This window comes from Callorhinus ursinus, unplaced genomic scaffold (genome assembly GCF_003265705.2).
Source record: "Callorhinus ursinus isolate GAN/ISIS: 27379988/994484 unplaced genomic scaffold, GSC_fseal_2.0 scaffold49, whole genome shotgun sequence".
Taxonomy (NCBI): domain Eukaryota; kingdom Metazoa; phylum Chordata; class Mammalia; order Carnivora; family Otariidae; genus Callorhinus; species Callorhinus ursinus.
Window position 1 is genome coordinate 9328428 of NW_027397111.1, and position 13888 is coordinate 9342315.

At 51.8% G+C, this 13888-nt stretch overlaps 1 protein-coding gene across 7 annotated transcripts in view; it reads right to left on the reverse strand.

Moving 5' to 3' along the window:
• Window positions 1–13888, reverse strand: part of PPFIBP2 (PPFIA binding protein 2) — a 146025-nt gene that overhangs the window by 110611 nt on the left and 21526 nt on the right. For 5 of the 7 annotated variants that reach the window (XM_073882980.1, XM_073882977.1, XM_073882974.1 and 2 more), the window contains exon 2: window positions 3647–3740. In XM_073882980.1, coding sequence (XP_073739081.1) covers window positions 3647–3740 — 94 coding nt within the window. Of the gene's footprint in view, window positions 1–3646; window positions 3744–13888 lie in introns of all 7 variants that reach the window. The other 2 variants (XM_073882976.1, XM_073882975.1) reach the window with 1 other exon arrangement.

The window sequence follows — 13888 nt, forward strand, 5'->3', positions numbered from 1 at the left end:
CCAACCACCTTGAATATGAGGAGGGTATTAATAATCTTGCAGAAGAGTATCCTGCACAAAGACATTCAATAATTATCATTCTTGGGACGCCTGAGTGGCTCAGTCGGTTAAGCATCTGCCTTCACCTCTGGTCATGACCCCAGCGTCCTGGGATCGAGTCCCGCATCGGGCTCCCTGCTGAGCAGGGAGTCTGCTTCTCCCTCTACCCCTACCCCCGGCTCATGCTCTCTCTCTCAAATAAATAAATAAAATCTTTTTAAAAAATTTTAAAAAATTATCATTCTTGTCATCACAAGATGTAGAACGTATACCCTCCAGACACTCACTAATTACCTTAATGTTCAATCATCTGCCAAATAGCTCCTGTCCAATGTCTGTGTGAGACAATTAATACTTGAGAGATGGTTCACAGGACATGCCAATCACTGAATCTTCAAAAAAAAAATGAGTGATTTGTGGGCCCAGAAGAATCAGTGAAAGGCACCAGGGAAAATAATAAATGAAGTTCAATGCACAGCCAGAGAAGAAGGTATGTATAGAAACAAACAACTGGCTCCTATTCACAAAAGTAAATAAAATGTGTATGTGACAAGTACTTATTAAACACCTAATATGTGCTGCAGACCAACTGAGGTGCTGGAGATGGAGTAGCAAAGCCTCAGTCCTCATGGAACTTACAACTTGGTGCAGGAAGCCGATGACACACAAAGAGACAAATGTGAATGTAATAGGTCAGGTGGTGATCAGTGCTGTGAAGAAATATAAACAGGATATCAGGAGAGAGTGATAGGAGGGGGTGATGCTAATTAGAGAGGATCAGAGAAGACCTCTCTGATGTGGCAACATTGCGGCAGAGATCAGATCAGAGGGTATCTGGAGGACAGCATTCCAGCAATGGGGGCAGCAAGCACAAAGGTCCTGAGACAGCTGGTGTGCAGGCTAAAGCCAAGGTTAAGCCAGGAGGAAAGCGGTAGGAGGTGTGGCCACAAAGGCGGCCAAAGGCCAGATCGCATCTAGAAGTGCTGGCTCCGTTGAGGACTTCAGATTTAAGCCTGACGAGCTTTGGAGAGAGGAATGCTGTGATTTGATGTACGTTTCAAGGATCGTTCTGCTGCTCTGTGGAAGACAGCCCGGAGAGGGCCAGAAACGGGGCAGAGACCACTCAGAAGACTATGCATGAATCTTGCAGACCCCAGGCGAGTCTAGCAAGGCACGCACAAGCCTTATACAATGAAACACACAAAACTCAAATGGGTGAGCTGAGGTCCTGAATAAATAAGAACTCTACCGTGTCCCTAGAGAAGATGTAACATAATAAAGATTTTTTATCCCTAATTTACCAAAAGCTAACATTTTATAGTGCTTAGGACTATTCTTGGCACCTTATGTGTGTAAACATAGCAACCCTCTAGGGTGGGTACTATTATTATTCCCATTCTAAATATGAGGAAACTGAGGCCTGGTCAGGTAAATAGCTTGTTGTAGAGCTAGGATTTGAGCCAAGCAGCCTGGCTGCAGGGGTTCCTCCTGACCAATCTGCAAAGAATGCCTTGGGATGTCTTAGAATCGCCTCTCTACAAGCTCTCACACCTGTTCCAGGCATAGCAGCCCGAGGAGCCCTCCTAGAAGGATCAACCAAGGTGGAGGATGAAGGAAAGGGAAGAAGGAGGGAGAACTCTGTGCTAGAAAGGCAGAAGGATGGGCTTCCTGGGTTCTGCACAACCCATGCCAAGGGCCTTTCCCCCTTGTCCATCCCAGATCCTCACCTGCAGATCCTGTGTTAAGGCCAAGCCCCAAGGGTCACATACAGCTCTCTGAGACAGGGCATTTTGCCAGAGGCTTCATCATTTTCGGAATGCCAATGTGGAGAAACTGGGAGGCAGGGAGAGGAATGACCCCATATCAGCTGCCTTCTTTAGGAGGTGTCCATTCATCCCTCACAGCCATCCAAAGAGCTCTAAGGTGTGAGGGTCTGACCCTGTGGCTCCAATCTCAATTCACATGAGCCCCTGGCAGCTTCCAGACTTGACTCTGTGAAAGTACCCCTAGGAAATCCACGCTCTTGACTGTTTCCTCTTGGTGGGGCTTCGGAGGCCCTAACCTAGACAGGACATCCCAATCTATGGAGCCTCTGGAAAGCATTAGTCAGGGCTCTCAAGAGCCCTTCTGTTCACTGAGAAACTGAGAGCCTGACAGATGACAGCTAGAACATGTTACAGTGTCACCAAGAACATGAAGACTCTTCAATCCACAACCCCACCCTCACCCCAGGCACCAACACCCAGAACCCTCTGTGAGTCTGATTCTCTCTGCAGGGTGGAAGAAGCAGCAAATGCCTGGCAAGGGGCAATGGGGCAGTATCAGGTACCCACGCACATCCTGGGCTTTAGCCACACTCAGCCCAAACCCCCCTCCCTGGCCTCCTCCTGCTGAAGCTCCACACGATGAGGAGCAAAGTCCCAAAGAAGCATGCCCAGCATGGCAAATAAGGTCACGGACTTGTTATCAGGTCAGGATGGAAAGAGGACCTGGAATCTTCGGGAAAGATTTGCAATGACAGGTTTATTCTAATCAATACGGGCGTGGGTTCCCCCTGTCGCAGAGTTAATTAGCCCAAACAGCCCACTGGCAGCCTTTTCCAATTAACCAGTTTTGCTGGATCTTTGCTAGGGAATATTCCTAACTGGTGAATGTGAACCAGTCAGTTATATACACAACATACAATATGGCATAAAGAACATTCTCTCTCTTTTTTTTCCTTAAGATTTATTTATTTATTTGAGAGAGAGAGAGAGAGAGCACAAGCAGGATGGGCAGAGGGAGAGGGAGAGAGAGAATCCTCAGGCAGACTCCCTGCTGAGCATGGAGCTTGAAGGGGGACTGGATCGATCCCAGGACCCTGAGATCATGACCTGAGCCAAAATCGAGTCAGATGCCAGGGCACCTGGGTGGCTCAGTCAGTTAAGCATCTGCCTTCACCTCTGGTCATGACCCCAGCGTCCTGGGATACAGCCCCATGTCAGGCTCCCTGTTCAGAGGGGAGTCTGCTTCTCCCTCTCCCTCTACCCCTCCCCCCTGCTTGTGCTCTCACTTTCTCTCAAATAAACAAAATCTTTAAAAAGAAAAAAAAAGAAAGAGTCAGATGCTTAACCGACTGAGCCACCCAGGCGTCCCAAGAACAATCTTTAGGCGATGAGGTGAATCGATACCAAACTGCCTCCCAATTCACAAACACACTGGAGACCAGCTGGGGAAGGGAGCTGACATGGGCATTACGGTGGCAAAGTCGCCAGACTTGGAGTTTCCTTTCAGCTTGACTGGGTAAGCCATGATGTGCTCTGGCCAATTTTCAGTAAAAGTGATCTTGTTGCAGCCAAACTGCCTCAGAGCCAGGACCCACGCTGTGCCGCAGTTGGCGACTCACCACCGTGCGGTGCACCCACGCCATCTCGGCAGCCCTAACTTCACACCAGGTATCAAAGAATCCTACGAGTCTGAACTCTTACACAAAGAGATGGCATGCACAATGAAAGACAATACATCTACCGAGGGGCTTCTTGCTGTGCCAGAAAGAAAGGTCAGGAGGGAAAAGGGTTCCTCCAGTGTGGAGGGCAAGCCATGAGTGGTGAGGGCTTCCTGCCCGTACCTGCGATGATCCCGTCCATTTGCTCCAGAGCAGCTTCCAGAGCATGACTGGCATCCGAAGCCATGACTCCTTTCCTCTCGGTCTCCTCCTTCTCCTACTGAAAATGCAAGCACAGAACAAAGGAAAAGTCACAGAGAGGTCCACGTGCTGTGCGCAAGCCCGCCAGCCCTCCTTCATTATGGTGCAGCACACTCCCACGAGGATCCTGGCAGGCGAGCCCCCGATTCTGTCATCTCTCGAGCCTTGCCCTCCTGGCACGAGTGTGCCGTCTCCATGAACCTTTAGCATGCGATCCCACTCACTCCTGAAATGAAGAGCCACCGTTAGAGTCCCAGGTTCCAGAAGCTGCCTCCAGCACGGGGGAAGCGCCCCTGCGAGTCAGGGACAGAGGATGTGCCCTGCAGCAGGGGTTGCGATGGTCTCAGCAGGCAGGCAGCTGTCTCCCGGCTGCATTCTCCTGCACCTGCAACGCTTTCGTTGGGTAGGTATGACCCGGGCTGAGACCCCCACGACCACTTTCACTTCTCGTATGGTCCAAAGGGCCCCAGAAAGCTGTAGGCACGCTGTTGTGGGGAGAGTTCTGTCCCAGGAACCTGGAGCCCTTCCTCTTACCATGTGAGTTCTACTCTACCCAACATCATGCAAGGTGCAGCATCCCATCTCCTCAGGCCTGAAGGGCGTCTCCAAGGATACACAGTGCAGCCACTCCCCCCCCCCCCCCCCCCCGCCCCCGTGCTGAGTCTCCCGTCTAAGGGGGAAGATGGCGTTTGGTGCCATCTCGGGACAACCCCGCCTCTACAAAAGGTCTTGCAGCCAAACTGTCTTCCTGCAGGCTCTTCCCATTTTTCTTGCTTCCCACCTGCTCCCTGGCTGGCAGGGAGAGACTGACAACGGTATTTGCAATCCCTACTTCTCGTCCATAAACTGGAGGCAGGAACTGTTGTTTGCTCCTTCAGCAAAAGCCCCGCATGTACCCAATGGGCGTAGAGGTCTGGCTCCTCTACCCCAGGATGGCATGGGTAAGGAAACAGGGGGTCCTGAGGGTCTTGGCCCATGTTCCCTGTGGAGTTGGACTTTCCCAAAGAGAAGAAAGCAAAGTGAGCAGCCACAGGGAAGTGGCTTTGGAGATGGTGTGGATAAAGATTTTAGGACTACAAAGAACCACAGGGGACTGTACCAGGCAGTAGCAGTTCAAATAGTCTGGGTTCAAACACTGCTCTGCCATTTACTATGTGATCTCTGAGCCTCAGTATCCTCATCTGTAAAATGGGGATAATACCAGCACTTGATTCACCATGTTGATGTCATGATTAAATGAGGAATTAATATTTCATAGAAAATACTTAGTACATTCCCTTACAGATAGTAAGTGCTCAACACAAGCTAGCTGTTTTCCTTTTTGTTTTTAAAGTGAGGCAATAATCTCAGGATGTATCTGCGCCAGGGCAGCTCACTGGAGGACAGACTTTAAACTCAACAGGGTAGGCTCTGGGCGGGAGAACCAAGGTAAGTCCAAGAGGCTGGTTCCCCTGGGCACGGCAAAGAGAGATAAGCAACGATGTGTGTGGAGGGGGAAGGCAGTGATTCATAGGCGCAAAGGCCAAGGAGGGTTTGGGAACAGGCACTGGGCTTCAGCAGGCCAAGAACCATTGCACAATCAACTCGGGAATGAGAATGGGAGCTTGTGGAGGGGGTGGGAGCCTCGTCGGCACCTCAGGGCTGTGGCAGGAGCCGGGCAAGGCTGCACAAGGAACAGAGCTGCCCCTGCTGAGAAGAGCAGCCAGACAGCTAGAGACCCCAAACGCCCGTGTGCAGATCTCAGGGCCTGAATGGAAGCAAGCTGGGGGGTGGCGCGGGAGTGGGGGAGAAAGGAGAGGTAGCAGGAAAGTGGGGGGAAGCAGAAGCAGGGCAATAATCAGCACATTCCCACCTGTTCAGAGACACTGAAAGTCTGAAATACTTCCCTCTGAGGACTTTCCCCTACTCCTGAAAAAAAAATCCAAACTGCTCGCTCACGGTGACCTACGAAAGAGGCAGTGTAGGATCTGGCCAGGCCAACCCCACGTTGCTCTCCCCATTGCTCATGTTCTAGCAGCATCAGTCTCCTGTCTTCCGCCCAACACTCCAAGACCTTCTCCTCTGCAACTTTCCACTTGCCATCCCCTCAGCCCTGAGCGCGCTTTCCCAGCTCTTTGCATGGCTGGTTTCTCCTCATCGTCCAGGTTTCTGCTCCCATGTGTCTTCCGAGAGAGGCCTTCCTTGCACACCTCCATCTACAGCAGCCCCTTTGAAGCACAGCCATTCGAAAGTATCTCGTCCATATACCTGCTTCCTTGCTAACTGGCCTTGCTTACCTCCCCATGGAGGCAGGGGGACCCCGTCTACCTTGTTCACCCCTATGTGCCCAGTGCCTAGCAGAGTGCCTGGCACTCAGACATTTATGAGTAAATACTTGTGAATAAATGGGTAGGTCCATTCCACCAACACTCCCTGAACCCCGTAATGTTGTGTATTAGGGAAATATTGATAAATCAGACCTAGTCCCTGCCCCCATGGACCAGGCAGTCTAGTGAAGACAACAGTAAAAACAAGTAATTATGACGCAGTATGGGGTATATGCTGATTGAGGCAGGTATGCTCCTTCCCTGGGTCTTGAAGGATGAGTAGAAGCTTTCTCAGAAGATAAGGAGGAGAATGCTACTCCAGGCAGAGGGGGTGGAAAAGTAGAGAAGCATGTAAGGGCAGGATGGAGTTGGCAAATATCACAATGGTTGGTGAGATTCTACCGGAGCATCCAGCTGCTCATGATGAGTCAAAACCTTCCACAGAATGCACGTAAGTGTGACCAGGGCAGGTAATGAGAGGAGCATGGAGTCACACCCACCACTTCAGGGGTCTGGATGCCGGTACACAACAAACCAAGTGGTCTCAGATGTAAACACGACAGATTTTTGAGAAGAAAGGTCTCCTATTTCAACAGACAGGCCCCACATGGGGCCCTCTTAGCAGAGGGGGAGAGGACAGTTGGAAGGTGCCCAGCCCAGAGGGCCCAGGCCACGTCCCCCTGCAATAGAAGGGCCATAAAAGGAGGCCCACGGGCCTTCTGCCCAGTGATGAGTTTGTACTTGGCAAATAGCAAGTTGGGCGGACCCGTGGGAGATGGTATGAAGTGAAACGTGAGTCAAAGGTGTATCATATGTACACCCCGGGAGCCTGGGCCGGTAGGTTGGGAGCACTCAGAAGCCAGAACCTGTTTCGGGCAGCTGACGAGCTCAGTTCCAGACCTGCTAGGACTGGGGCGATGGCAGGACACCTGGGTAAGAGGGGGCCTCGCCAGCTGCCATCACAGGGCAGCTGTGAGGTGTCAGCGGTGTGGGGGACACACAGATCCTGGAAGGGCCAAACATGCCATCAATGTGAGGCCTCCAGCCACCCCTGTGAGCACAGACACTCTCATCAGAACAGGGAAGCCACAAGGCCGCCAATCATTCCCGGTCTGGCAGCTAGTAGGCGTTTTCTCCTCTGACCTTCGTCAAGGTTAGAGCTCCTATTGGTAACACAGGACGGGACAATCACGGCCCTCAAGGAACTTGGGGCCTCGGAGGCAAACAGGCCAGACAGCAGCATTCAGTGTCTGTTCATCCCGGCAGGGACACAGCACCCCCCTTGGGAGCCTGGGTTCATCAGGGATGTGGGGCTTAAGTGCACAAAGCTCCAGAAGGAGGGTGCTTGGACACCTCCTAGAGAGAAGCGAGGTGAGAGGCGACAACCCAAAGCGGCTGGGACAGAGCCACATCCCAGGGAAGACTCCAAAGCCCCAAGCGAAAAGCAGGGCAAGCTCTAAGCAGGTGGTGGGGAGTGGAAGTGAAATCACATTCTCTACCAATGACAGGAGACCCAACCAGGGGCCTGACACAGCACGGACGCCAGAGGAAGAGACAGCGTGCGCAGGGGACTCCCCCGCGGGGGGTGCCCACAGCCCAGGAAGGAGAGGGCCAGGCAGAGGATGACGGTGCTCTTAACGAGCTCAGCACAGTGACAGTTGTTCTAGTGGCCAAAACCAGCTTTCATTCTCTCTGGACACCTGGACGATTCATGGAGCCCTGCACTGGGTGGTGGAGGAGCAGGCAGACTTCTCTTACCGAGAGACCAGCTCATCCCTAGCTACAAAGAAGAGGCCGGGACGGTAAGAAAAGATGTAGCCCACGTGCCATTCACCCTTCCCCTCACCCACACGCCTCTCTAGATGCTGTCTTCCTCCTATCTGTGACGAAGTCCCACTAACAGAACTTGACCCTCTTTGCTACCAGCCAGAGAGAAAATGACCCTGTAGCTATAAAGCCAGCCAACATGGGACAGCCATGTTCTTAGAATGACAGTGTCTGGTGACAGATGTCACAGCCACCTGAACTGCACCACACAAAGGCCCGTTGGGCACCTGGACATTGATGAGGGTGCAGGATTAAGGGTTCTGATGTTTAGAAAGTGAGCCACAATTCGCCGCCCATTATCGGATGCACTCTCAGGCGGGCAGTAATTTAGATACTGCATTAGCAGGAACTGTTGATTAGGATAAATCTTGGGCAAGTAACCTTGCCTTATCCCACCCATACTGAAGTACAAGCTTCCATTCCATTTTATAAAGTACTTTCCTCTCAGTAAAAGTTGTTAGAGCTGCAAGTATCTCGGGCAGGCTGCCAACGACCTGGACGAAGGAAGGAATCAGGAACAGATCCAGAGTCCCTGGTACCCTTACTCCTCCAAGGTCTCTATGCCATGGACAAAACTGAGCCAGAGCCGGGACCTGACTCCTTGGCAGCTGTGTCCAGGCAGAGGGGTGGGGGAGGACGGTGTCCCCAAGTAGAAGGCAAGGCCTGGGGAAGGAACCCTCAAGCCAGGAACCCACCACCACCAAACTTGGACTCATCATACACCTCCTCCTTCCCCACATGGCCACCAAGTGGTAAAGAAGCATCACCGTATCACAACCAACCAAAGCCTTTTCCCCACAATTTACAGGTTGCCCAGAAACCAGAGCTGCTCTTAAATGGTCATTTTAAGAAATACCTCTTGCTATTCCTATGCTTGGGAGACAGCTTCTTAACAGGGTATAAGAAATTTATCAATTTGGGGTAAGAGAGCAAGAAACCATTTTCAGTATTTAAAAAAAATAGGAAGATGGAAGACATACAAGGGAAATTGATGGCGGTGCCAACATTCTCGATCACATCCTGTATCATCCAATAACACCTTTATTTTCAGAGCACAAAGAAAGATCATAGGTTTCATAGCTAGACAGTCTTGAGTTAAAACATGCACTCTGCGGCATAATGGCTGTGGGTCTTTAGACAAGTTATTTAACCCTCTCAGACTCAATGGTCTCATCTATAAAACTGCGTTGTTACCAGTGAAAGCAAACAAGATCGACCTCAGGGAAATACCGCAGACTGAATTGAACATCTAATTTAGCTATCCACTGCAACAACAGTAGAGGAATTTATTTTGAAAGACATAAGCCCACAAGGACACGGAGAAGTGGTAAGCGACGTAAGGGCAACGGCTCTGCAGCAAACGTGAAAGGGCAGCCGGTCCATGTTGGAGAGCTTCCCAAAGCTCGGGGAGAGATTTCTCCACTAACACGAAATTCACAGGACACCTCATGCATCAAAACACCCAAAAAGATTTATGTCACTGATGAGGAAGTTGTTTAATTCAATGATAAGAAAATAGAAAACCAAGCAAACGACAAAAGAACTGCATGGAAACCAAAAAGTAAAAGTAACCCCAGACCTTATCTAACCGGAAGTGCGTGGGCAGCGTGGCGGGGATGGACTGCGGTTGTGGGCAGTGGGGGTGGGGGCTGGAAAGGCAGCGGAGGGATTCCTCACTCCCTGGAGTGAGGACTCAGTCACTAGATAATGACAACTGAAAAAAATAACAAAGCAACAGAACAAGCATTTTTTCAGCAATATGGATAAAAATACTCAAAAATGTAAAGAAGCTGCATCTGAGGAAGAGCAATGGGGATGGGTAGGCGGGGAGACAGCAGCTGTTTTAACAAACGATGCACAATTATTTGACTGTTTCAACTGTGTAGCTATATGCTAGTGATCAAAATAAAAACAACCAAGATGACTTAAAAAGGTAGTATGTGTGGTGTGCCTGGAACAGAGTAGAGACTCCGTGTGTGTTCCTTCCTCCTCTCCCGCAGGTGTCTGTTAATTACTTGCTGGTTTATCCCATGCTCTCTCACCTAATCCCCCACACACCACTTATGAATTGTCCCACTTTGCCGAGGAGCAAAAAATCAGGCAGCTTGCCTGAGGATGCACACCATCCTTCCACTTTGCCTCTGAGACGGAAACCCGGTAGAGGGTTTGGAGCACAGGAGGATCTAATATACCTTTTCAAAAAGGAACACTTTGGCTGAAAATGGACAGGGGTGGTGGGGGGTACAGTGCACTGGTGAACACAGGAAAACCAGGGGAGAGATGAAGGTAGCTTGGACCAGAATGATGGTGGTAAATGTTCTAATTCTTGATATATATTGAAGGCAAAGCCAGCAAGCTATACTGATGGAGTGGACATGGGAGAGAGGAGTCAGAATGACTATGAGGTTTTTGCCCTGAGTCTCTGGGAGACTGGGAGACTGCAGGAGCCAACTGGAGGGAAGAGGGATCAGGAGACTGGTTTTGGAAACGTTCAGTTTAAGGTGCCTAAGGCGGAGGGGCGGGCCGGGGGGGAGGGCACGCCTGGGTTAAGTGTCTGCCTTCGGCTCAGGTCATGATCCCAGGGTCCTGGGATCGAGCCCCACATCAGGCTCCTTGCTCAGTGAGGAACCTGCTTCTCCCTCTCCCTCTGCCCCTCCCCGCTCATGCTCTCTCTCTTTCTCTCAAAAAAATAAATAAATAAAATCTTTTAAAAAATAATAATAATAAGATGCCGACAGGGATAACTAGGAAGATATGCTGAGTAAGGCATTTGGAAATAGGAGTCTGATGTTTGGAGGTAAGTCTGGCTGGAGAGAATCTGGGAGCCATCTCACCAAGATGGAATTTAAAACAACTGCAGGAAGTAACCTAAGTAGTGCAGAGAGGGAGAGAGAGGAAGGAGGGAGGAAAGGGAAAAGAAAAGAAAAAAGCAAAGCAAAGCAAGAGGCCCCAGAACTCTCTGGAACACTTCAACACAGCCATCAGGGAGAAGAACCAACAAAGGGGACTGAGGAGGAACAGCCAGGCAAATTGAGAAAGCGCTGCCCTAGAAAGCACATAGAGGGTTCAGGATGGAGAAGGATGCAATCAGGAGAACCAAGGTCCACTGAGTCAGACCAGAGACGGTCTTCTTTCCCAGTGCTCGCCGCTGGTGATCTCATCCGCTCCCACAGCCTCACCTGTCCCTGCATTACCTCACCCTAGACTCCTGCAAGCACCTCCTAACTGGCTGCCTGCCTCCAGGCAGCCCCGTCCACCCACCCGGCACTGAAGATTCGCCTGACTCAGTGGTCCTCAAACACTGGTGTTCATCAGAGTCACCTGGACGACAACACAGGCACAGAGGTCTGGTCTCAGGGGCTCATCAGCCCCTGGAATTCATGCCTTTTACCACGTGGACTCAGCCTACTGGGTTGCAACTTTAACTTCCACCACACCCCTCGGGCCAACCTCTGCCCCATCCCAACCGAGTGTCTTTTCATCTGTGGACAGACAACAGTTAGTTGACTGCACCAGTTGCTTTCCTGCTTTATGCCCAAGCCAGTAGCTTTCCTTGCTAAATTCCCCATCTTCTCTTCTAGCCAATTCTTCCAGGAAACCAAACCTGATCCTGCCTACCTAAATGTGATCTCCCCATCCCTTATTTTTTGGGAAAGGGAGGAAAACGGCAGCGCACGGCCCTCTCCCCTATAACTCTTCTGTGTGTCTTGGCCCCTCAGGGCACCCCCCATTCAGTAAGCCCTGGGGACACTTTCACAGATTCACTGATAAAACTATTCATTGTCAGTGGGAAACCAGAGCCAGAGAGACAGGTGTGCCCCTGACCCACACCTGACACCCACTTCCCTCTCCATGCCCTCACACTTGGCAGGCCCCAAAAGATGGCCTTCTCCAATATGCTCCCCACCCACCGTGGTGATGCCACCATGGCTTGGTAGCCAGAAGCCTGGGAGTCATCCTGGGCCTTCCCGCCTCTCATCCACATCCAGGTGGGTCTCCACATCCAGGTGGGTCTCCACATCCAGCAAAGTCTCCCTCTCATATCTGTCCCCTCCTCTTCTCCTGCCCCACTTCAGGTCACATCATCTCCCATCAGAAGGCCCACAATGGCTTCCTGCCTACAGCCTCACTCCCACACTCCCCTCCTGCTCCACCCTGCTGCCAAGAGCACGGGGCTATTCCACAAACCTAGCCGAGGCACTCCAGCACTTGTACGACTGCTCACCAGCTCCTGCCCCACACGGAACGGGAAGGGCCCATGAGATAGTCAAGAGCATGCACTCTAGCCAGGCTGCATTTGGGCCCACATTCTTCCCGTCATGGGCTATGTCCTTGGACAAGTTCCTTAACCTCAATGAGCTTCATTTCCCCTATTTATAAAGTGCAGGTGAAAATATACACATAGTGGGATTACAGGGATGCAGTGAGATACCATATGCCGAAGTCCTCTGCACACAGCTTGAATGGGAGTTCACAACCACAGCAGTGATAATGCTCTCAGCCACACTTGGCCCCCTCCTGAGCACTAACCTCTCCTGATTTTGCTGTAAGGCCCCTTGAACATGCGATATTTTAGCCCATGGCCCCCCATTCCACCTACTCAATTCCCGCTCCTTATCCAAGGTGCAATTCCAGCGTCATGATTCTAGGAACCCCCCCACGTGGAAGTGACCGCTCCGACCCAGTCCCCCTCTCCATGCCCATGACAGACTTCCCTCACAGCACCTGGAACTCTCTAGAGCACCGGCCACTTGTGTGTGTGACTTCTTTGTCCGCGTGGTAAGCCCTTCATGGGCAGGGCAGTGTCTCTGAAGCCCAGAGCTCGGCCCCGGACCCGGCTCAGAGCAGGCCAGCTCATGTGTGTTGAATGGACATACAGAACCACACAGCTGCCTGAGGGAGGCAGCAGGAAGCTGACCAGGGGCAAAATTCCTCTCCATCTGTGGTTCTTAAGTTACCCGCTTCCAAAATACAATGGGACAGGTATAGGACAGAGAGTCCCCAGGTCACTGGTCTAAACGGGAAGTTGAGAGGCTCCCGTGGGTGGCAGGGGCCCTGGGCAGCCCTTGGAGGCCCTGTCCAGTCTGGAGGCCTCTGTCCCCAAAGGGAAGGGCCTGACGGGGAGGAAAAGCAGCCCATGTGGTCTCAGAGCAACGGCAGGGCCCGCAGATCCCGTCTCTGCGGCAGGACTGAAGGACAGGCCAGACGCTGGCTATCCGTCGGGACACAGGAGGGGTGTCAGAACGCACAGCCCTGGGAGCAGGACAGGGGCCAGGGGGCTGGGAAAGCGGCCTTTAGTGACTATCTGAGTCTGATCAAAGGGAAGAGGTGGAGCCTGGATTTCTTCTTCTCCTGAACAGAAGCTTAAGTAGCCTCAGAAAAACCGGAGACAAGAAAGCCTCCGAAGGTGAGAAAGCCACTGACCTTGGGGTCACTTCTGATAACAAACATCCATTTGATGCTTTCGGCTGTAAAGGTGTTGTCCACACACAGGCTTCTCATTCCCACTGAGACACCCCAGGTCAGGCTGCTCGGTTTGGTCGGCCAGTGAAGCTGAGGCTGGGGGGCTGCGACGGGCCGGAACAGCCTGAAGGGCTCAAAGCCTAGGCACAGTGCCGGGCCCAGCGCGGGACGAAGGTACGATTTCTGGCTTAGCGTCTTTCTTCCCCGCGGTGTCAGCTTAGTGAGCTGTGTGCGCCGGGCATTCCCAGCCCCTCCCTGCTGGGCGAGTCCCAAAATATCCCTAAGAACATTCGTGCTGGAGCCCAGCTCCATGCAACCCGCTGGAAGGAGTCCTTTTTCTTTCTGGCCCTTCCATTGAAAACCCAGCCCAAGTCCTGTCACATGTCACTGCTCCTCCACTGGGCTCCTCTGGCACATCCAAACCCAGATGCTTCCACTTAAGCTCTTACCCAAAGAGCTCAAGCCCTTCTCCTCAAACCGCAGCCCTGCAGACAAGGCTCCACGACCCCAAATAGCTCTTCCACCAACATGCAACCAAAGCAGGGGACTCGGTCACACAGCTCAACAC